Genomic DNA, 22,893 nt, shown 5'->3' on the forward strand with positions numbered 1-22,893 from the left:
TAAAACTATAAAGTTGTTAGAAGAAAATGGGAGTAAACTTTTGTGCCTTCGGATTCGCAATGGTTTCTTACATATAACACCAAAAGGATAGATGACAAATTAAAAAAATAGCTAAATTGAACTTCATAAAAATGAAAAGCTTTTGTGATTTGAAGGACATAAAAAAAGTGAAAAGACAACTCATGGAATGGTAGAAAATATCTTCAGGTCATATATTGGCTAAAGAAACTATACATTGATTGTCTTGGCTATGCGGGCTCTTTTTTGGTTCCATATGGAGTTTAACATGGTTTTTTCCAGTTCTGTGAAGAAGGTCAATGGTAGCTTGATGGGGATAGCATTGAATCTTATAAATTACTTTGGGCAGTATGGCCATTTTCATGATATTGATTCTTCCTAACCATGAGCATGGAATGTTTTTCCATCTGTTTGTGTCCATCTCTTATTGTCTTGAGGAGTGGTTTGTAGTTCTCCTTGAAGAGATCTTTTACTTCCTTTGTTAGTTGTATTTCTAGGTATTTTATTCTCTTTGTAGCAGTTGTGAATGGGCGTTCGCTCATGATTTGGCTCTCTGTTTGTCTGTTATTGTTGTATAGGAATGCTTGTGATTTTTGCACATTGATTTTGTATCCTGAGACTTTGCTGAAGTTGCTTATCATCTTAAAAATGTAAAACAGTGTATTTGCTTTAGAAAATGGTTAGCAGTTGCTTAAAAGGTTAAACATGGTGTTGTCTTACAATCCAGCAATTCCACTCCCTGATTTATACCCAAGAAAATTAAAAACATATGTCGGCCGGGCGCGGTGGCTCAAGCCTGTAATCCCAGCACTTTGGGAGGCCGAGGCAGGTGGATCACGAGGTCAACAGATCGAGACCATCCTGGTCAACATGGTGAAACTCCGTCTCTACTAAGGGTACAAAAAATTAGCTGGGCATGGTGGCGCATGCCTGTAATCCCAGCTACTCGGGAGGCTGAGGTAGGAGAATTGTCTGAACCCAGGAGGCGGAGGTTGCGGTGAGCTGAGATCGCGCCACTGCACTCCAGCCTGGGTAACAAGAGCGAAACTCTGTCTCAAAAAAAAAAAAAAAAATGTCTACACAAATTCTTGTATGTAAATGTTCTGAGCAGCATTATTTGTAATAACCAAAAAGTGAAAACAACTTAAATATCTATCAACCAATAAATCAATGAATAAAATGTGGTATATTCATATGATGGAATGTTATTGAGCTGTAAGGAGAGGAAATCATAATCTACATGAGCACTTTAGAAAACCAGGAAGGACTGATGTTATTTTTGAGGAATATTGTAGGGGGAAACGTGAAGATTTGAGTTGCTTTGAAGCTGTTCTTTCACCTTAAAATAAATTACTGTTTACTTAGGCTTGCTCTCCCAAAGAATGGGTTATAGAGATGAAACCAGAGCAAGTCTACAATTTCCCAGACTATTTGTAACCATGTTGTTCCAGCATTGACAATGATCCTTATTTTGAATTTTCACTGGTGGCTGTCTATGACCTGAGTTGTACATTCTTCTGAGGTTGACATTTTCAGAGGATTGCTCTGTTCCTACTAAAGGGCTGAAGTTTGAGAACAGCAGAGTTGAATTTGTTGATGCTACAAGTTCCTTAAATGGCTAGGCTCAACTTTATGTTTGAAGTCAGCCAGTTTTGGCCTGAAGTCTAATATAAAAGAGCTTTCAAACAGGGATATGGATAAATATATCATTTCTTTAGAAGTTGTCATTTCTTTTGACACTTGAATATATGATTAATAAATAAATAAGAAAGATTACATTCCTGAAATAACCACATGAATCATGCTTGATAACATGATTATAACTCTGCACGTAAAAATTAGTTTGACCTTTTCACAGAAAGAAATCACTGAAAGTACTGTTATTGTTCTGTGGCACATCAAAAATTTCCCCCAGCATTAAAGACACCATTGCGGATAGAAACACATAATTCACATTACATCTAATGACTTTTAAGTTTTTATTTTAAAATGTTTAAATAGATAAAAATTATAAAAACTCACTAAAAGCTTATTACCCATGTCCCAGGTCCTACTCCACCTCCGGAGTTAAGCATTTTTATTTGTTTGTTGGATATCCTTTCAGAGACTAAAAAAATTTGTATTCAGTTAAGACAAATGCATATTCTTACATTTATCTGTTTGTTACCCAAAGGTAATCTACTTTTTAAACTTAATAATGTATCTTGGAAAAATTTCTATGTTGGTACACAGAAGGATTACTCTTAGTTTTTTTTTTATAACAAAGATATAGCCATACAATGGAATGGCTATATTTATCCCACCATTTGCATATAAATTATTTCATATGTTAGTCAACTTTAGTAACTGTTAGCATATTCACTTTAATATATTCTGCATGTATAATAACTGAAATATAATAAAAATGAGGTTTCTGGGTCAGAATGTACATACATTTTCAATGAGAATCTATATGACTAAATCGCCTGCTAAAGGAGCTGATTCAATTTGTACTCTCTCAAGAAAAAGGTGAGAGGAGCTTCCAAATTTTCAAATAATTTATCCCAATTCATCTTTTGCTTTTGCTCATTGTTGTTTGCTTCATCTCCCTTTTTTTTTTTCCTTTTTAGTATACAGAAGTTTGCTTTTTCTTATACAGTCAAACTTTTCAATCTCCTTTTAATGGCGTTGGATTTAAGATTTGTGCCCATGTTTTCTTCTAGAACTTTTCTTGTTTATTCTTCTGCATGAAATTTAGAAATAGTGTTTTTGATTCTAAAAAATTCTATTTTGGAGTAATTACTTTAAATGTATAGATTAATTTAGAACTCTTGTTTTTATTATGTTGAATCTACCTGTTGAAAAACATGGAATGTCTTTCTGTTTATTTATGTTTACTTTTGTTTCTGTAGTCAACCAGAGTTTTCTATATACTGATAGTCATGCATCACATAACATTATATTTCGGGAAATGCAAGTTTAGGTGATTTTGTCATGCAAACATAATAGAATGTGCTTATGCAAACCTAGATGGTATATCCTACTATACACATAGGCTGTACAGTAAAGCTTAATGTTCTTAGGCTAAAACAGCATGTTACTACTATACTGAATACTGTAGGCAATTGAAAGTATTTGTGTATCTAAACATAGAAAAGTTACACTAAAAATTTGGTATAAAAGATTAAAAATGATATAACTCTAAAGGGTAGCTTCATTATAATCTTTTTGGACCACTGTTGAGAATGCATTTATCATTGATGAAAGCATGGTTATGCATATCATGACTCTATAGGTCTTAAACATTTTCTGTGTAGTTTATTTTTAGATATTTCAGCTTTTTTGTTGCTAATGTGAGACATTTTATTCATTATGTCTAACTGGTTGTTTGTATTTGTAAAAAGCTGTTTTTCTGTATATTGATACAATACTTATTGTTTATAATAGTTTTCAATTGATTTGCTTGGAGTTTCCAGATATTCTCATATTTTCTACAAATAGTGAAGGTTTTACCTCTGTATTAGTCAGGGTTTTCCAGAGAAACAGAATAAACAGGATATATATATATGTATGCACACACACATATATACATGCATATGTATGTATATGTATTACAGACATATATACATATATGTATATACATATTATACACAGTAGTTCTAAATTAATTTATACATTTAATTACTCCAAAACAGAATTTTTTAGAATCAAAATAGCTATTTCTAAATATACATATGTGTATGTATATATACATGTATACATAAAGGAGTTTATTATGAGGAATTGGCTCACATGATTATGGAGATTGAGAAGTTTGACAATCTGTCACTTGCAACCTGGAGGCACGGGAAGCTTGTGTTATATTTCTAGTCTGATTGTGTACAAAGGCCTGGGAATGAGGGGAAATGATGGTATGAGTTTTAGTCCAAGTATGTACACTTGAGAACTTGGGGGCCTATGGTGTAAGTCCCAGTCTGAGGGCAGGAGAAAAACAAATGTTTCAGGTTAAGGAGTCAATAAGAGAGAGATAATTCTTTCTTCCTTGGCCTTTATGCTTTAATCAGGTCCTCAATGGACTGAATGATGCCCACCTATATTGAGAGGGGCAATCTGCTTAAGTCTACCAGTTCAAATGCTAATCTCTTCCAGAAACACACTAACAGATATACCCACAAATAATGTTTTTCCTCTTATTTATACATAATATTTTATTTATGTAGTACATGTATTTTTTCATGTATAGATTGTGTAATGATCAAATAGGGCATTTGGGGGCATATATCACCTTAAGCATTTATTATTTCTATGTGTTGGTAACATTTATGTCCTCTCTTCTAGCCACCTTGAAAAATACAATATGAAGAGTGACAATATAGTCATCTTAGTCCACTATTGAACATTAGAGCTTATTTTTCCTATTTAACATGAGTTTGTATCCATTCACCAGATTCATACCCTTCCCAGCCTCTGGTACCTATCATTCTGTTCTCTATCTCCATATAATCAAGTGATTTTAGCTCCCACATATGAATGAGAACATGTGGAATTTGTCTTTCTGTGCTTTGATTATTTCACTTAACATAATGTCCTCCAGTTTCATTTATGTTGCAGCAAATAACATAATTTCATTCTTTTTATGGAGGAATAAAATTATATTTTAGGAATAATGTTTAACTAGATATCTGGGCATCTTGTGGCTCAGTTGAGATGCCATAAAAATTAGTCATGACGAACCTTCTTAATTCTAATGGTTAGAACTTCAATTTCTTTTTCTTCTCTGCACTAACTTATAAGCCAAGTATAAAGTTAAAGATAGTTACAACATTTGCATCATGGTGTTTTCCTTTACTTTAGTGGAAATACCTTTACTGTTTTACCTTTAATATGGCTTTTGGGTGGGATAGATAAATTTATCTTGTTGAGCAAGGATTGATATACACCTAGATAACTGGGAGGTTTTTTTTTAAATAAAAAAATGGTTGTCGATTGAGACTTCTGGTTTCCAAATAGTGACAAAGAAGCAAGCTAGCTCTGCTCTCCCCCACAGAAAAGCAAGAACAAATATAAAGCATCGAGATTATCCCTAGCAGTATTTCAGAACTCAAATATGAGGAGACAGCTCCTAGGGCCACAGAGAAGAGGAAGAACTCAAAGCAGATGGTATGAAACCCCAAAGACAAATCTATCAAAACCAATAATAGCTATAGCAACCTGTTAAGAGTTATGCACTAGAAAAAAATTTTAAATTGTGACAACATAAAGTAAAAATGTGGGAGGGAGTTAAAATGGAGAGTTTAAAAATTTTCTTCTTTGACTGTTTGTTTCTACTCTTTTTTTTGTGATTTAACATAAGTTGTCTTCCCCTTAAAATAGCTTTTTATAGCTGTAAGATGTTTTTGTATACATCATGTTAACCATAAAGCAAAAACTTATAATAGATTCACTAAAAATAAAAAGCAATGAATTAAAATATATTACCAGAGAAAATCACTTAACCACAAAGGGAAACAGTAAGAAAGGAAGATAGGAAGAAGTTAGGGAACAACCAGAAAATAAGCAATAAAGTAGCAACAGTAAGTCCTTGTTTATCGATAAATGCGAAAGTAAATGGGTTCAATTGTCCAATTAAAAGGCACAGAACCGATGAAGAAAAAGATATTCCATACAATTAGAAACCAAAACGAGCAGGAATCACTATAGTTATATCAGATAAAATAGTTATATAAGATATAGTTATATCTGATAAAATAGACTACAAATCAAAGACTGTAAAAAGAAGCAAAGAAGGGAACTATATAATGATAAAGGGGTCAATTCAGCAAGAGAATATAAGTGGTTTGAAAAGATAAAAATCAACAAATATTTAGCTACACTAATTAAGAAAAAAGAGGACACCCAAATAAATAAAATCAGAAATGAAAAAGGAGACATAACAACCAAGACTACAGAAACATAAAGAATCTAATATGAAAGGCTATTATAAACAACTACATGCCAACAAATTTGAAAACCTGAGGAAACTGATCAGTTTCTGGACATATACAACTTACCAATATTGAAAAATAAGAAGTAGAAAACCTCAACAAACCAATAATGAGTAATGAAATTGAGTCGCTAATAAAATATCTCTCATCAAACAGAAGCCCAGGACCTGAGAGCTTCACTGCTGAATTGTAACAAACATTTACAGAAGAACTAATACCAATTCTACTCAAACACGTCAAAAAACTGAGGAAGAGGGACTCTTTCCAAATTTATTCTATGAGGCCAGCATTATCCTGATACCAAAATCAAATAAGTATACCACAAAGAAAAATACATGCCAATATCACTTTTTAATATAGATACAAATATTCTCAACAAAATAGTAGCAAACTGAATTCAACAACACATGAAAACCATCATTCAACATGGTTAAGTGGGATTCATCTCAGGCATGCTAGGATGGTTCAACACACACAAATCAAGAATTGCCTACATTAAAAAGTCTGAAAAAGCACAAGTAGATGATCTAATGTCATAGTTTAAGGAACTAGAGAAATAAGAACCAACCAAATCCAAACCCAACAGAAGAAAAGAAATAATAAAAATCAGAGCAGAACTAAATGAAATGGAAACAAGATAAAATTTAAAAATTAATACAAAAGATAAATGAAACAAAAAGTTGGTTGTTTGAGAAGATAAACAAAAGTGATGGACCATTAGTGAGATTAACCAAGGAAAGAAGAGAGAAGATCCAGTTAAGCTCAATTAGAAACAAAAAGGGCTATGTTAGAGCCAATACCATAGAAATACAAAAGATCATCCAAGGCTATTATGAACCTCTTTATGCACACAAACTAGGAAACTTAGAGGAGATGGACAAATTCCTGGAAATATACATCCCTCCTAGATTAAGCCAGGAAATAGAAACTCTGAACAGACCAAAAACAAGCAGCGAGGTTAAAATGATAATTAAAAAATTTTCCAACAACAATAAGAAGGCCAGGACCAGATGGATTCACAGCTGAACTCTACGAGACATTTAAAGAAGACTTGATACCAATCCTATTGACACTTCCAAAAGATAGAGAAAGAGCAAATCTTCCCCAAACCATTCTATGAAGCCAGCATTGTCCTATTATTGATATTAGGAAAGGACTAACAAAAAAGGAAAACTACAGACCAATATTCCTAAGGAACACAGATGGAAAAATACTTATCAAAATACTAGCTAACCAAATCCACCTGCATACAACAAAGATAATCCACCATGATCAAGTAGATTTCATACCAGGGATGCAGAGTTGGTTTAACATCTACAAGTCAGTAAATGTGATATACCACATAAACGGAATTAAAAACAAAAATTACATGATTATCTTAATAGACACAGAAACAGCATTTGACAAACTCCAGCATCCCTTTATGATGAAAAGCCTCAGCTAAAATCAGCACAGAAGGGACATACCTTAAGGTAATAAGAGCCATCTATGATAAACCCACAGCCAACATTATACCAAACAGGGAAAAGTTGAAAGCATCCCCCCTGAGAACTGGAACAAAAAAAGGATGCCTATTTTCATCATTTGTATTCAACATGGTACTGGAAATCTTAGCTAGGGCAAACTGACAAGAGAAAGCAATAAAGGACATTTAAATCAGTAAAGAGGAAGTCAAACTGTTGCTGTTCACCGATGATATGATTGTGTGTCTTGAAAGCCCTAAAGACTCATCCAAAACGCTGATAGAACTGAGAATGAATTCAGCAAAGTTTCAGGATACAAAAGTAATGTGCATGAATCAGTAGCTCTTCTATATATCGACAGTAACAAAGCTCAGAATCAAATCAAGAAACCAACACTTTTATAACAGGTGCAAAAAAAAAATTACTTAGGAATAGACCTAACCAAAGTGATGAAAGATGCATACAAAGAAAACCACCAAACATTGCTGAAAGAAATCATAGACCACACAAACAAATGGAAACACATCCTATGCTCATGAATGGGTAGAATCAATATTGCAAAAATGACCATACTGCCAAAAGCAATCTACAAATTCCATGCAATTCCAATCAAAATACTATTATCATTCTCATCATCATCTATCATCATTGAAAAAACTATCCTAAAATTCATATGGAACCAAAAAAGAGCCTGCATACCCAAAGCAAGACCAAGCAAATAAAACAAATCAGAAGGCATCATATTACCTGACGTCAAACTATACTATAAGGCTATAATCACCAAAACATCATAGTACTTGTATAAAAATAGGCAAATAGACCAATAGAACAGAATAGAGAACCCAGAAATAAAGCCAAATACTTATAGCCAAGTGGTCTTTGACAAGGCAAACAAAAACATAAAGTGGGGCATGTACATCCTATTCAACAAATGAGGTGAAATAATTAGCAAGCTACATGTAGAAGAATGAAACTGGATCCTCATCACTCATCTTACCCAAAAATCAATGATGGATCAAAGACTTAAATCTAAGACCTGAAACAATACAAATTCTAGAAGATAACATTGGAAAAACCCTTTAGACATTGGCATAGGCAAAGACTTCATGACCAAGAACCCAAAAGCAAATGCAACAAAAATAAATATAAATAGATAGGACTTAATTTAACTAAAAAGCTTCTGCCCAGCAAAAGAAATACTTAGCAGAGTAAACAGACGACCATAAAGTAGGAGAAAATCTTTGCAAACTATGCATCCGACAAAGGACTAATATCCAGAATCTACAAGGAACTCATACAAATCAGCAAGAAAAAAAACAAATAATCCCATCAAAAAGTAGCCTAAGAACATGAGTAGACAATTCCTATAAGAAGATATACAAATCTCCAAAAAACATATGAAATAATGCCCAACAGCACTAATTATCATGAAAATGCAAATCAAAACCGCAATGTGATACCATCTTACTCCTGCAAGAATAGCCATAATTAAAAAATCAAAAATTAATAATAGATGTGGCATGGATGTGGTGAAAAGGGAACACTTTTACACTGCTGTTGGGAATGTAAACTAGTGCAACCGCTATGGAAAACAGTATGGAGATTCCTTAAAGAACTAAAAGTAGATCTAACACGTGATCAGCAATCCCAAAACTGGGTATTTACCCAGAGGAAAAGAAGTCATTATATGAAAAAGACACTTACACATGCATGTTTATAGTAGCACGATTTGCAATTATAAAAATATCAAATAAGCCCAAATGCCCACCAATCAACACATGGATAAAGAACATGCAGTATACATATTCCATGGAATGCTACTCAGCCATAAAAAGAAATGGAATAATGGCATTCGCAGCAACCTGCATGGATTTGGAGGCCATTATGCTAGATGAAGTAGCTCAGGAATGGAAAGCCAAACATCAAATGTTCTCACTTATAAGTATGAATTAAGCTATGAGGACATAAAGCCATAAGAATGATACAACAGGCCTCAGGGATTCAGGGGGAAGATGGGAGGGAGGTGAAGAATAAAATAGTACACACTGAGTATAGAGTGCATTGCTTGGGTGATGTGTGCACCAAAATCTGAGAAATCATCATTAAATAACTTACCCATGTAGCCAGACACTGCCTATTCCCCCCAAACATACTGATATGTTAAAATATAACAACATCGAGTCAAATACTCTGAGAGAAAAAAATATGTGATACATCACATCTACAGAACCCAGGACAAAAACCATGTGATAATTACAATAGATGCTGAAAACGCATTTGATAAAATTCAACACCCCTTTATGATAGAAATTCTCAACAAATTGGAAGGAGCATACCTCAACACAATAAAGGCCATATATGACAGATTCACAGATAACATTGTAGTGAATGGAGAAAAATTGAAAGCCTTTTCTCTAAGATCTGGAGCAAGACAAGAATGTTCATTTTCACCATTTTATTCATAATACTGGGAGTCCTGGCCAGAGCAATTAGGCAGGAGTAAGTAATAAAGGGCATCTAAATTGCAAAGGAAGAGTTCAAATTAGCTTTGGTTGCAGATGACATGACCTTATACTTAAAAAAATCTAAAGACCATACAAAAACTATTTGAATTTATAAATTCAGTAAAATTCTAGGAATGCAATATCAACATAAAAAAATCAATATTTACATATGCCAACAAAAACAATCTGCAAAATAAATCAAGAAAGCTTATTTACAATGGCTACAAAGAATATAAAATGCCTAAAATCAATTTAACCAAAGAAGTGGAAGTTCTACATAAGGAAAATCATAAAATTATGATTAGAGAAAATTGAAGCATAACAAAAAAATGGAAAAATATTCCATGCTTATGAATTTAAAAAAATAGTATATTTAAAATGATAGTATTATCCAAAACAAATTACAGATTCAATGCAATCTCTATCAAAATACTAATGATATTCCTTAAAGAAATTTAAAAACCCTCAACATTTATATGGAAGTGCAAAAGACTTCAAATAGTGAAAGAAATCCTGAGCAAAAATGACAAAGCTGGAGGCATCACACTATGTGATTTCAAAAACTGCTATAAACCCATAGTAATCAAATCAGCATGGTACCGGCATAAAAACTGACAAAAAGACCAAGGGAAGTAAATAGAGGACCCAAATATAAATTCACATATTTACAGTAAACTCATTTTTGACAAAGGTATCAAGAACATACAATGGGAAAGGGGCAGTCCCTTCAACAAACGGTGCCATGAAACTGAGTAACTATATGCAGAAGAAGGAAACTAGATTTCTATTTCTCATAATACAGAAACATAAAATAAAAATGGATCAGAAACTTAAACTGAAGATCTGAAACTATAAAACTACTAGAAGAAACTTTTGGGGAAATGTTCCAGGACATTGGTCTGGGCAAAAAAATTTGGGGGTAAGACCTCAAAAGCACAGGAATCAAAACAAAAGTATACAAATAAGATTGTAGTAAGCTAAGACAGTTTTCCACAGAAAAGGAAACAATCAACAAAGTGAAGAGAAAACCCACAGAACAGGAGAAAATATTTGCAAACTATCTATCTGGCAAGGAATTAATAAGGAGAATATGTAAGGAGCTCAAACAACTCAAAAGCAAAAAAACCCAAATAATCCAATTAAAAAATGGGCAAAAAAAGCTCAACACACATTCTCAAACGAAGACATATAAATGGCCAACAGGTGTATGAAAAAAATGCTCAGCACCACTAATCATTAGAGAAATGCAAATCAAAACCAGAAAGAGATGTAATTTCATTCCAGTTAAGATGGCTCTTTTTAAAAAGGCAGAAAATAATGGGTGCTGGTGAAGATGTGGAGAAAGATGTGTATCATTCATACATGATTGGTGAAAATGTAAATTAGTACAGCCACTATGGAAAACCATATGGAGCTTCCTCAAAAAAATGGAAACTAGTACTACCATATAATCCATCAACTCCACTATGAAAATATCCAAAAGAATAAAAAAATCAAAGAGATATCTGCACTCTTATGTCTACTGCAGCACTATTCAGAATAGCCAAAATATGGAATCAAACTATGTGCCCATCAGTGAATAAATAAAGAAAATATGGTCTATATACACGTTGCCATATTATTTAGCCATAAAAATGAAGAAATACTGCAATTTGCAGCAACATGGAGGTAACTGGAGATCATTATGTTAAGTGAAATAAGCCAAGCACAGAAAAACAACTATTGCTTGTTTTCACTCATAAGCGGGAGCTGAAAAAGTGGATCTCATGGAAATAGCGAGCAGACTGATAGCTACCAGAGACTGGAAAGGGAAGAGAGATTGATGAACGGGTGCACATACACACTTTGATAGATGAAAGAAAACCTTGTGTGTACTTTGTGTTTGATAGATCAGTAGGGTGACTAGTTTACAGTTATCTACTGGATATTTCAAAATAGCTAGAAGAGAATAATCAAATGTTGCTAACATAAAGAAAACACACTAATGTGATGGATACCCCGATTACACTTATTTGATTTTTACTATTTATATAAGTGTATTATATTATCACAGGTACCACCACAAATATGTACATCTATTATGTGCCAATAAAAAATTGAATTAAATTAAAAAGTGAAAAACACTCAAAATGGCTAATGAATTTTTCAAATGCCTTTTAAATGTCTCTAGAAAAAATTTTTTATGGTTCTTGCTATTTAGGTCTTTCCCTATGATTAGTTATCTGAAAAAAATTGCTAATATTGAATTATGCTTATATTCTTGGATTCTGGATTTAAAAGTAAGACTGGTCTATAGGCTTCCTTTATGTGTGGTCATTGTTAAATTTTAGTATTAATGCTAAATACCTAATAATATTTAATTGAAATTATTCCTTCTTTTTTACATTTTTAATAGATTAGATATCATGGGAATTATCCATTCTTCAATGGTTTGGTAAAATTTCCTTGTAAAATTCATATTGGCTTAGTTACTCATTGGAGGAGGGCAAGGAATTGACAATTTTCTCAACTTTTTCCCTTTGGAATTTCTGTCCTTTAGGGTTGGTTTAGGTTAATTATATTTCCCACTAAAAGTACCCATTGAACCCAGATTTTCAAATGTATTTTCTTTTAGTAGAGCATGTACTGTCAATTGGGGCAATATATCTCTGATATTATAATAGTTAATTTATCTAATTAGAGAAAAATTAAATTAAAATTTTCTTAGGGAGCAAAAATGAAAAAATGATTGAGGAACATTATAATAGGTAAAAGTTGTCCTTAAAATTATATTAACATTCTTTATTTCTATGTTTAACCCTTTATAATTTTGTACTTTGTATTTATATTTTCTGATTAACAATAATTTTAAATATTAGAAAGACTGACTTTTCAAATTACACAGCTCTAATCACCTTCCTTTCCTATCTCATTTATTAATTCTTCTAAATTGTTTAATTCTTTTATTTTCCTTCTATTTAATAATAGTTGTTCTAACTTTTTGAGTTGGTGCATATTTCATGAATTAAGCTTAAGCTACATCACAGAATTCTATTCAGAAGTGTTTTCATATCTCATTATTTTCAAGAAATCTTACAATTTTTTCATGAAAGTTATTTAAGAGAGTTTTTTGTTTATAATTTTTAGGTGAAAAGATTTTTGTTTTTCTGATTTTTCTATTTCTGTTTTTATGGAATTGCGATCATATAGTGTCTGTAATTTCTTATTTTTGCATTACATCTTTATGATTTAATACATGGAAATTTTTATGAATATTAGCCCTTAAAAATAGTAATCTCTACTTTTGAGGTACAAAGTCTAATATATCTAGAATTTGACTGAGGGAGATGAGTAAAAGTCTCCTGTTTTTGGTCTGTTAGTTTCTATACGTCTTTATATCACTTGTAATCAAATTTGTATATACAAGTTTCTGCTATGTATTTGGTTCACAGATATTTATAATTTTCACATCTTCATTGTGATTTTTACTTTTTATATCATACATGTTATTCTTTGTTTTATTTGATACCTGTTTGTCCTGAGTCCAACTTGGCAGGTATTAAAGTCATAAGTTCTGCTAGATTATTGTTATCCCTTTTCCATGTATTCGGGTAGGGGAAATGTGGAGGGGCATTATTTGAGTAAAACTTTGCTCTTCCTTTTATTTTCAACCATCTGAACCTTTCTTTTTCAATGTGTATCTTGTGTATAGCATGGAGTTTTGGTTTTAATGCAATTTGAAAATCCTTTTTAAAAATAGCTTGAAATATGTATTGATTGAGAAGTATTTGTCTCAATTATTTGATATATACACGTGTGTATACATATGTGTATATACGTGTGTGTATACATGTGCACATGTGTTTATGGTTCCTCTGATATTTAAGAAGGTGTGCATTAAGGTGCAAATTTGCTCTCTAGTTGCTACCTTTATAATTTCATCTTCATATAATACTCATATTCTCTATTGTTTTGGATATAACTATTAGTTATGAGCAATGATAAATTTGTATGTATCCTCTTCTTTTTCCTACACTGCATTTTATCAGCTGTCACATATTGTTTAAAAATTACATTTCTTAGTGTTTATCTTTTTACTGTTATACATTCTTAATCCTCAACAGTTATAGGTGAGTCGATCAATGAATTTATTCTAATTACCACCACCTTTTCTTTTTCCCTTCCTAGCATTTGTGATTTGCGTAATTTTCATATTTACAAAGCCTATGACATTCAAAATTTTTTTGTAATATTAGTTTTATAGTAAAAATATATTCAGTGTTCACCACTAGTCCTTTTGAGAAAGTTTTCCTATTTTTATTCTAGTATATTGCCTTATGGGAGGAATATTCTTTGAATTCTAATGTTTAAAAATATGACATTTATATATGTTGAATAACTAGCTAGATATAAAATCCTTAGATTATATATTTTTTTCCATGAGAACATAATAAGTTTTGTTTCTATTGTCATTGGAACAAAAGCCCAGTGTCATTAGGCTTTGAATGTTGTTTTCAAGAAGACTGAGGGTAGGTTGTTTTATTTTTCTTCCTATGAGAATTGATCTTTTTTGATTATCTGCTTCAAGGGTTCCTTACTTACATAGAAAATTCAATCGTTTGTTAGTATATTTCTTTTTTCAACCATTATGAATCAACTTGTTTACTACAGATTTATTTTGAACATGTAGATTGAAATCTTTTTTTATCAATTTCAAGAAAGTTCTTTTATAATTTTGTATTAAACGATTTTCTCTGTTCCACTAATAAGGTTTTCTTCTTTAGAGACTCCAATTATATGTGTGTTGTATTTCATCTATCATTATCAGTTTCACACAGATAATTTCATTTGCTATCTCTTACTTATCCACAATACTTATTCCTCCTTTGTGTTTCTTCCAATATGTTCTTCATTTCTATCATGGTTTGGTTTTCTTCTTCTTTCTATAAAAATATAAGCTAATTTCGTCCTCCTCATCTCTCTCTTGAGTTTCTTCATTTGTGTTTTTTGGTGTTCCTTAATAGATGATGTTTATTTCTTAACATAGCAACAAATATACTTCATTTAGAGAAGTATGCTGCTTATGAATAAGAGCAAAGACACTAGAACAAGATTAACTGGGTTTAAATACTGGATCCTCCTCTAACTAACTGTGTGATCTTGAGTGTTACTTAACTTGTGCCTTTGGTTTTTAAATCTGTATAATGATGATAATAAGCACAATATCTAACTTACAGAGTTGTGCTGAGAATCAATTGAGTTCATGCCTTTGCAAAGTAGTTAGAATATTGCCTGACAACAGTAAATACTATGCAAAAGTACTATTAATTTTTTTCTTTCATTGCATAATTTACAGTCACAATTTTAATTGTCTCTGTGACATCACATTTTCCCTTCACCTATTAGAAAGTTTTGATGCTTATTATCTGAATTTTAAAAATAGTATGCCTGTATCTGTATTATTCCAGTTTCTTCTTTATCACTGATCACTATTGAATGGATTTTTTTTCTGATGAAAGTCTTTAGAGAAAGTTCCTGAAGTAGAGGTTGCAAAGTGGCATTCCTGCTCTCAAAACAAAAAGCTACCACTTAATGATCCCTAATAATTGACATCTCCCTCTACCCATGCCCATAACATCCTCCCACATTGACTCTGGACTTACATGACTTGCTTTAGCCAATGGGACATTAGCAAACATGACACATACAGAAGCTCGAAACTTGAAAGGGTGCAAACACTAGAGGATGAACACTAGGTTGCCATCTGTCTTGCTGCTGGGAACATGTCTACCTCCATGTGAAAAAGCCGGACTAGCTTCCTGGGAAAAGGTCCTAGGTGTACAAGCCATCCCTTCAGAGCCCCAGATATGTGAGCAAGACCTGCTGATACCACATGGAACAGAGCTTAGCCTTTGAGCCCACATAGCTGAGCCCATTCCAATTTTTCATCTCACTAAATTGTAGGCAAATCACTGGTAGCTTTTTAAACCATTGTCTTGGGTGGCTTGTTATGCAGCAATAGATGATACATTCACTTTTACTGCAATCTCACAAACAGACTGCTTCCAGTAATTATGGTATCTTTGTATACTCACTTCCTCTGAGACTCTGAAGGAATTTAGGTCCAGAAGATCTTTGTCCAATAGTTCTCTGCTCCCAAGTTCCTACAAAGAAGGAACAGGACTTTTAACATTTTTATAGTGATTTGATCATCTTCAAGCACTTAAGTTTTGCTGACCCTCAGGTCTGCTGCTACTGTGTTTCTGGAAACTCCCTGTGTCTCCTTTCTTCATCCATATCTATGTATCTCTTTTGCCTTCTTCCTTCTGCTTCTGTTCCAGTTTTTCAGAGACATAGCGTTTGCATTTTATGATACACCTCTCATTTCCCAGAAAATATATTTTTGCTGGCACTTTCTGATATTTCTACTGCTGGTTCCCATTGCCTCTCCCTGGGCCCTTTCCATATGACTTCTGCCCAAACTCAGCTGCTTTTGGCAACCTTTAGAAGTGCTTTGGAGTTTGCAGGTAAAGAATATGTTTGTTGAAAATGGCATTTGACACTTTTTCTTCATTCTCTTTGTTAGTTTATGTCATTTTTAGAAAGACATGGGAAAGATGTTTAAAAACCTGACATCATTTTCTACTGGAGTCCATATAAGAATTCTTTTTTTTAGTAAGAACTCTTTGGACACATTTTTCTGAAGATGATATAATAACCTTGGGAAGCTTAGTAATTATTAATCCTTTCAAGTTTCTCATATTCAGAAAGGGGGAGCATGACACTCAGACTGGTTCTTTATTTCCCCTAGATTGAACTACAATTTAGATTCCTTATATCCTTTTTATGCAATGTTTGCCTTATATTTAATACATCCAACTAATTAATCCTAACTCTAGTTTAGAAAGAGAGATTACATTGTCATCATTTACGGATGAAAACTGAGAGAATAATGACTACAATGCAGAAATTATTGGCTTCCTTTCATGTACTTATTGCCTCACTATTATTGATTTTGCCTTTGGGATCAGTTTCAAGGTTATGAATGAGGTAGATGGTATAGTGTTAAGCAACAGGTCCAAAAAGGCAGAATAACCAGCTAACACTTGGTAGCATCTCAGATGTGGAGAAATGGGTGTTCTACACTCCAAAGGCTAGTGTTTGAATATGTTTCCTCCAAAACCATGAAGGGGAAAGCTCATTAAGTCCCTACACTGATAAGCTCTTAGATGCCTTTCAATGTATAGGCTTGCAAAGCTATTTTGGGTTAATGGGTGAATAACAGGTTATTAGGTTATAGCCACTTCTTTGGGAAGTTCCTATTTGTCCTTTAATAAATAGTTCAGATGGGATTTAATTCCCTGACCTCTTCCTTCTTTTACACAGAAAAAATTGCTTCCACTTAGACAATTGGCATGGGCTTCTGTTGTGTTATACTTGTGTTGTTTGTCTTGAGCTTTCATAGTTGGTTCTCCCATTAGGCAGTGAGCTCCTTGAGTGCAGAGACTATGTCCTAATCGACTCTGCACCCTCAGCTTCTGCAAAATGCTCAACGCAAAGTGGGTGTGCCATGAGGTATATTACAATAAATTGGGAAACAGGCAAATGTTATCTCTTAAAGTCATTTTGGTCTCTAGCTAGTGTAGTAGTTGGATAGACAAAGTTACTTCATGCCTGTCTTCCTCCTCTTTTCCCTGCTAGCTTCCTTCTCTTTTTCTCTGACTGAAAGGGCTGGACAACCAGGGAAAAGGCAACTTGTGCTTTCCCGCATACCTCTCCCACACCATACTCCCCCCCACACACAACACACACACAGATAAACACACACGCAGGAATCCACCCAGTTGCATTTTTAAAGCAGGCTTAGGTTCCTGAGTGCCTGTTGCTTCATTACACGAATTCCCAAGTTGCAGGACCCACCTTCAGGGGTATCTTGGTGGAGCACCTCTTGGGAGGTGATCCGACCTGTTGGTTCAGAAGCACTGCGTGTTTTCACTCTGGAGCGCCTTTGTGCAACAGGAGACCAGCAGACTCCCACGGTCCCACTGGCTCCTTCCACGTAATGGGCCCCGCTGACTGCCTTGCCTCCCTCGACCCCGGGATCTGCGTCTTCTGCGCCCCAGTCCCTCATTGTGCAGCCGGTAGCTGCAGAGCTCTTCGTCCTGTATTCATGGCAGATGCACAGCGAGAGACTGACACGTTCCAGGGACGGCGAATGGGAGCGAGCGCGGGCGGCCGGGGGAGGGTGTGTAGTGGCAGACGGCCGCTGGGATTATGAATGGGGGCTGGGGGGACGACGAGTGTGGGGTTCAAACTGGGATTTTCGGTCTCTGGCTTTGGATAGGCACGCAGCGCTGTGCGTAATCCTTCAGCTCCCGTGGCAAGGGAGATGCCATGAGCTCTCGGCTGGAAGAGAGGGTTATTTTGTAAAACTCCCTTGGTACCGTGCCCGTGGAATACTGTAGGAGGTCTGCGAGGTAGGTGGGGGAAGAAAATAACCTGGAAGGGCAATCAGGGAGAGGCCAGCCGACTGGGGACGGCGTACTTTGCACCCTAGAATTGACAGGTGGTCTCAGCAGTTACAACCTACTACACAGCATCTCGTCCGTGCGATACGGTCACATTGTTATTCCCCGCACCTGGCTGAGGAGCGCAGCGCGGCAGACCAAGTGGCACCGGCGAGCTGTCTCTTCCGGGAGGCGGGGGTGGACAGTAGAGAAAGGGGGTTTTAAAGGGCCAGAAGAGGAGAGAGGAGCTCAGGGGCGCGTCGCCGGCGCCTGTGTCTCTCTCTGGCGCGGGTCCCCAGGCCGGCCCGCCGGCCCGTCCGCGCGCGCGTTCTGCAGTCGTCCCCGGCCCGCGCGCCCCTTCCCAGGGCTCCCGGCCTCGCCTCAGCTGCTGCGGGCTCTTCGTTGCGGGCCGGGCTGCACGAGAGCGCCCTCCGGGCAGACTTTCGTCCCTCCCCCACCCCCCCACCGGGAGCGCGGAAGGTTCGCTCGCAGCGCGTGGTCGAGCCGCGCCGGGCGGAGTCCTGGCGTCCAGAGCGCGGCGGCCGCGGCGGTGCAGCAGAGGCGCCTCCGGCAGGAGGAGGGAGGCTTCCGCGAGGGCAGCCTGAGGTAAGGGCTGCCTAGCAGGCTGCGGGTTTATTTTTCCTCATTCTCCTACTTCATCACACACTGAAGCCGCAGTGGAGAGTGTGGGGTGCTATGGGGCTGATGGGGGGCAAAGGGGGAATGGGGCCGCCGGGCCTGGATGGTCGTCTTGACGGCGTCATTGTCACCCCTTGTAGGAAATCCGCCAACCAGCCCCTAGCCTTTTGCCCTCACCTTCTCTGCCTCGGCTTCCGCCCTTGGACCTCTGGACAAGTCACTGGGGAGGAGAGGAGGGAGAGACGCTAAGGGAGGGTGGAGAGACGCTACGGGAGGATGGAGAGTGGCAGAAGGATTCAGGGCTCGGAAGCCCTGGAGTGGGTGAACCATGGGCGCGCGGTGCCCAGTGATTGACTGCGGGCGGCCGGCGCGGGAGGGAACCTGAACTACCCAAGAGTTTGCTGGGCTGCGGTTCCAAGGAGGTCCTGCGTGCCATGGTGACTGTGGCACCAAGGGGGGCGCACTCAAGCCTCGGCATCACCAAGGCTCTGCCAGGAACTTTTGGGAAGCTCTGGTGTTTGGTGAGGGGGCCTGGACCTTTCTAAGCTACAAGAGTGTGTTGGGGAAAGAAGAGGCTCTCCTCCTTCCTCCTGTCACTTTCCTTCATGCCTACTCTCTTTTTCCATCTTCCTCTTTTGCCTCCTTCCTTCCCTTTTTTCACAGACCACCTTCCTTGTGCAGTACTTCAAACACAAGACGGAACCCGCTGTAGCCAACAGCGTTAAAGCGTGTATAAGGAGGGGTGCACAGAGGAACCGTTCTTAATTACAGTGGTTATATATATGTGTGTCTGTGTGTCTCTGTGTGTGTGTGCCACACATGTGCCTGGGATAATTTTTAGCAAGACTTTGAGACTGTCACCTAAAATTACATTGTACTTATATTAGGTTTGCATCATAAGTATATGATGCCACTAAACAGAAATGGTAAATCTATGCATTTTGTATCTTAGATCTAAGATTTAACTGTTGTTTGAATTACATGCACTATTTAATTTTAAAGATTTCCAGCTGCTGGAAAACCGGGCACATTGTAAGAATCAAAGGCACATTAAGTATAAAAAAAAAAATAACAAAAAACCCCAAAAGTCCAGAGGCTATTTTTGTTAGTAGATCATAATCCCTCCTCCCTTTCCTTTTGCTGAAACCTGTTATTATGCCAATTATACTCATAAAAACAAAACCAATTTGGAGACTTCAAAGTGTTTTTACCTACATCCCGTTGTGTAGGTAGGGGTCTGGAATTTATTGTACATGAATTGATAAGAAGATAGATAAGGCCAGTTATTTCACTGCAGGTAAAAGGAAGTTGAGCTTCTTCTTTCTCAGGATACCTCATTTCTTGACATCCCAAGAGAGAAATCCCCTTAATGTCAATAAATACAACATTAGCCTTTTCAACTCTTCAAATTAATACTTGTAGGACTTGACTGTAGTATATTTGCTGGCTGTTTCTATTCTTTTTCAGTTTCTAAACAACAGCATGCCAATTTGTTAATTTACAAAAATAAATAAGATTGTTAAATGGACTGGAATTGTTGAGATGGCATGATTGATGCATTGAGGCTGTTTATCTATATATCTATCATCTTTCTGTTTTCCTTATTACAGTTGTGAACTAAACAATGTTGCAGTGTGTCTACTTGTATTTTTCTCAGCCAATTTGCTTTTCAGTTTCTTTGGGGCTTGACATATTTTGCAAAAATGAATTATCTTATATTTCTCTAGAGAGTAACCAGTTAGACATACTTGTTTGCTTTCAAAATAGAACTGTTTTTGATTTGAGAAATAAGAACTCAATCATACATGGTTTTCTGATCTTGGAGTTCTTTGCCTGTCTAGAGACAGGTATTTAATAACAGTGGGTAGTCTATGTACAAGTAAAGGTTTGTTTGATAAAGTTACTGGACACACACAGAAATAATAATTCTATTTTGTTTTACAAATGGAACATTTAACATTGTGAAGACATAAAGAGTTCTAGGTCACTCTTAATATCTTACTTGACTTAATTCGGCTAAGGAGCAAGAGGTATATGAAGAGGTCTTCAGTGAAAAATTTGGGGGTTAGTAATTTATTATTATGTCACAAAATTTCACCCATTTCTATTCCCCCAAAAATTCAAGCAGCATGGTTTGCGGAAGGTATAGGATGTTGTTGACCACAAAACAGTTGGTTCCTTCAGGCACTGGCTATTGTAGCCACCATGTGATAATGTGGTGGACATTGTGATGTGCCAAACTGTTCTTCAAGGAGAGACTTGTCGCTCAGCTTCTGGGAGTGCTGTCAATAGACAGCCTTCAATGGTCAGACTCTTCGGGTATTGCCTGAGCTGTAGAAATCTCCCTTGTCTAAGGTCACACCTCTATCCAGGGCAGGTCACATCCAACGGCTGATCAATGTGGTAGTGTAAAGATCAGGTCATTGCAATACAAATCTGGAAAACTCTGAAGGAGTTTTCTAGCTTTGAGGCTCCCTGAAGGATGGTGTTGCAGCTCTACTTCTCCCTTTGGCCATTTGTGTTTTCTTCCCCATCCTTCCTCAGGTGTGTATAACAAGGCAGTCCCAAATAAAATAGGGCTTTGAACTTCATTTCAGAATTAGCTTGCCAGGGAAATCGACCTGTGATGATGCTCCTACCCCATACATCCATTTTGCCAGTTTTAATCCATTGGTCTGTTGAAATGCAGTGTTTCAATCATCAAATATGATACAGAAAATGTATATGTGGACAGTTTCTATTTTTTCAGCACTTGAAAAATATTATGTCACTTCCTTTCAGGCCTCCCTGGTTTCAATGAGAAATCTGTTGTTGTTTGAATTGATGCTTCCTTATAGGCAATGCGCCATTTCTCTCTGGATAGTTTCAGGAATATTTTCTATATCTTTACTTTTTGGAAATTTAATTATGATGTGTTTTGGCAGGAATGTCTTTTGGTTTGTTCTGTTTGGGATTTGATCAGATTTTTAAAATGTAGGCTTGTCTTTCATTGAGTTGGGAAATTCTTAGGCATGATTTCTTCAAACACAAAAGTGTTTCAGGCCCACTCTCTTATCTCCTTCTGTGACTCTGAAAGTTGGATCTTTTGTTGCTGTTCTACAAGACCCTGAGGCTTGGTTCATCATTTTTTTCCCTGGTCTATTTTCTCTTGGTTCAAATTGAAAACATTCTATTGATTTGTTTTCAACTTCATTGATTCTATCTTCTCTCTGTCTTTGGAGCCCATCTAGTGAGTATTTTATTTTGATTACTATATTTTTCAGCTCTATAAGTTCCATTTGGTTCTTTTTTCAGCTTATACTTATTTGCTGAGACAGTCTATTTTTTTAATTAGTTTCTAGAGAATTTGTACTTGCTTGTTGAAACGTTTCTTTTTTTTTTGAGACAGAGTCTCACTCTGTTGCCCAGGCTGGAGTGCAGTGGTGTGATCTTGGCTCACTGCAGCCTCCATCTCCCATATTCAAATGATTCTCCTGCCTCAGCCTCCTGAGTAGCTGGGGCTATAGGTGCACAACACTACACCTAGCTATTTTTTGTATTTTTAGTAGAGATGGGGTTTTACCATGTTGGCCAGCATGGTCTCAATCTCCTGGTCTTGTAATCTGCCCACCTCAGCCTCCCAGAGTGCTGGGATTACAGGTGTGAGCCACTGCACCTGGCGTGAAACATTTTTAGAATAAATGCTTTACAATCTTTGACAGAAATTCTAACATCTGATTCAGTTAAATGTTGGTGTCACTTGATTGTCTTTTCTCATTCAAGCTGTGATTGTATTTTGGGCATGTTAGCTATTGTGTTAGAAGACCCTGGGTTTCTATTT

General features: G+C 36.1%; 2 protein-coding genes across 4 annotated transcripts in view; one reads left to right on the plus strand and one right to left on the minus strand.

Annotated features, from left to right (window-relative positions):
- Positions 1-22,893, plus strand: part of PDE4B (phosphodiesterase 4B) — a 701,553-nt gene that overhangs the window by 74,415 nt on the left and 604,245 nt on the right. The window contains exon 1 of one of the 3 annotated variants that reach the window (XM_035251772.3): positions 18,204-18,404. The exons of 1 other annotated variant lie outside the window; for it this stretch is intronic. The gene's annotated coding sequence lies outside the window, so the exon portion shown is untranslated. Of the gene's footprint in view, positions 1-18,203; positions 18,405-18,960; positions 19,041-22,893 lie in introns of those variants that run through there. One more of the 3 variants, XM_002750925.5, reaches the window with a different exon arrangement.
- On the minus strand, positions 15,934-18,121 carry LOC144577022 (uncharacterized). Its single transcript, XM_078332158.1, has 2 exons — positions 17,848-18,121; positions 15,934-16,091 (listed from the first exon to the last, which is right to left on the minus strand). The coding sequence occupies exons 1-2, from the start codon at positions 18,056-18,058 to the stop codon at positions 16,000-16,002; spliced, it is 303 nt and encodes a 100-aa protein (XP_078188284.1). The 5' UTR covers positions 18,059-18,121; the 3' UTR covers positions 15,934-15,999.

The sequence above is a fragment of the Callithrix jacchus genome, chromosome 7 (assembly GCF_049354715.1).
Source record: "Callithrix jacchus isolate 240 chromosome 7, calJac240_pri, whole genome shotgun sequence".
In the NCBI taxonomy this organism is placed as follows: domain Eukaryota; kingdom Metazoa; phylum Chordata; class Mammalia; order Primates; family Cebidae; genus Callithrix; species Callithrix jacchus.

Excerpts from the sequence above, each read along its gene's own strand:
- LOC144577022 (XM_078332158.1), bottom strand. The coding sequence starts at position 18,058 with ATGAGGGACTGGGGCGCAGAAGACGCAGATCCCGGGGTCGAGGGAGGC. Across the intron at positions 16,092-17,847 it reads CCACCAAGATACCCCTGAAG|GAACTTGGGAGCAGAGAACT; the intron begins GTGGGTCCTGCA and ends CCTTCTTTGTAG.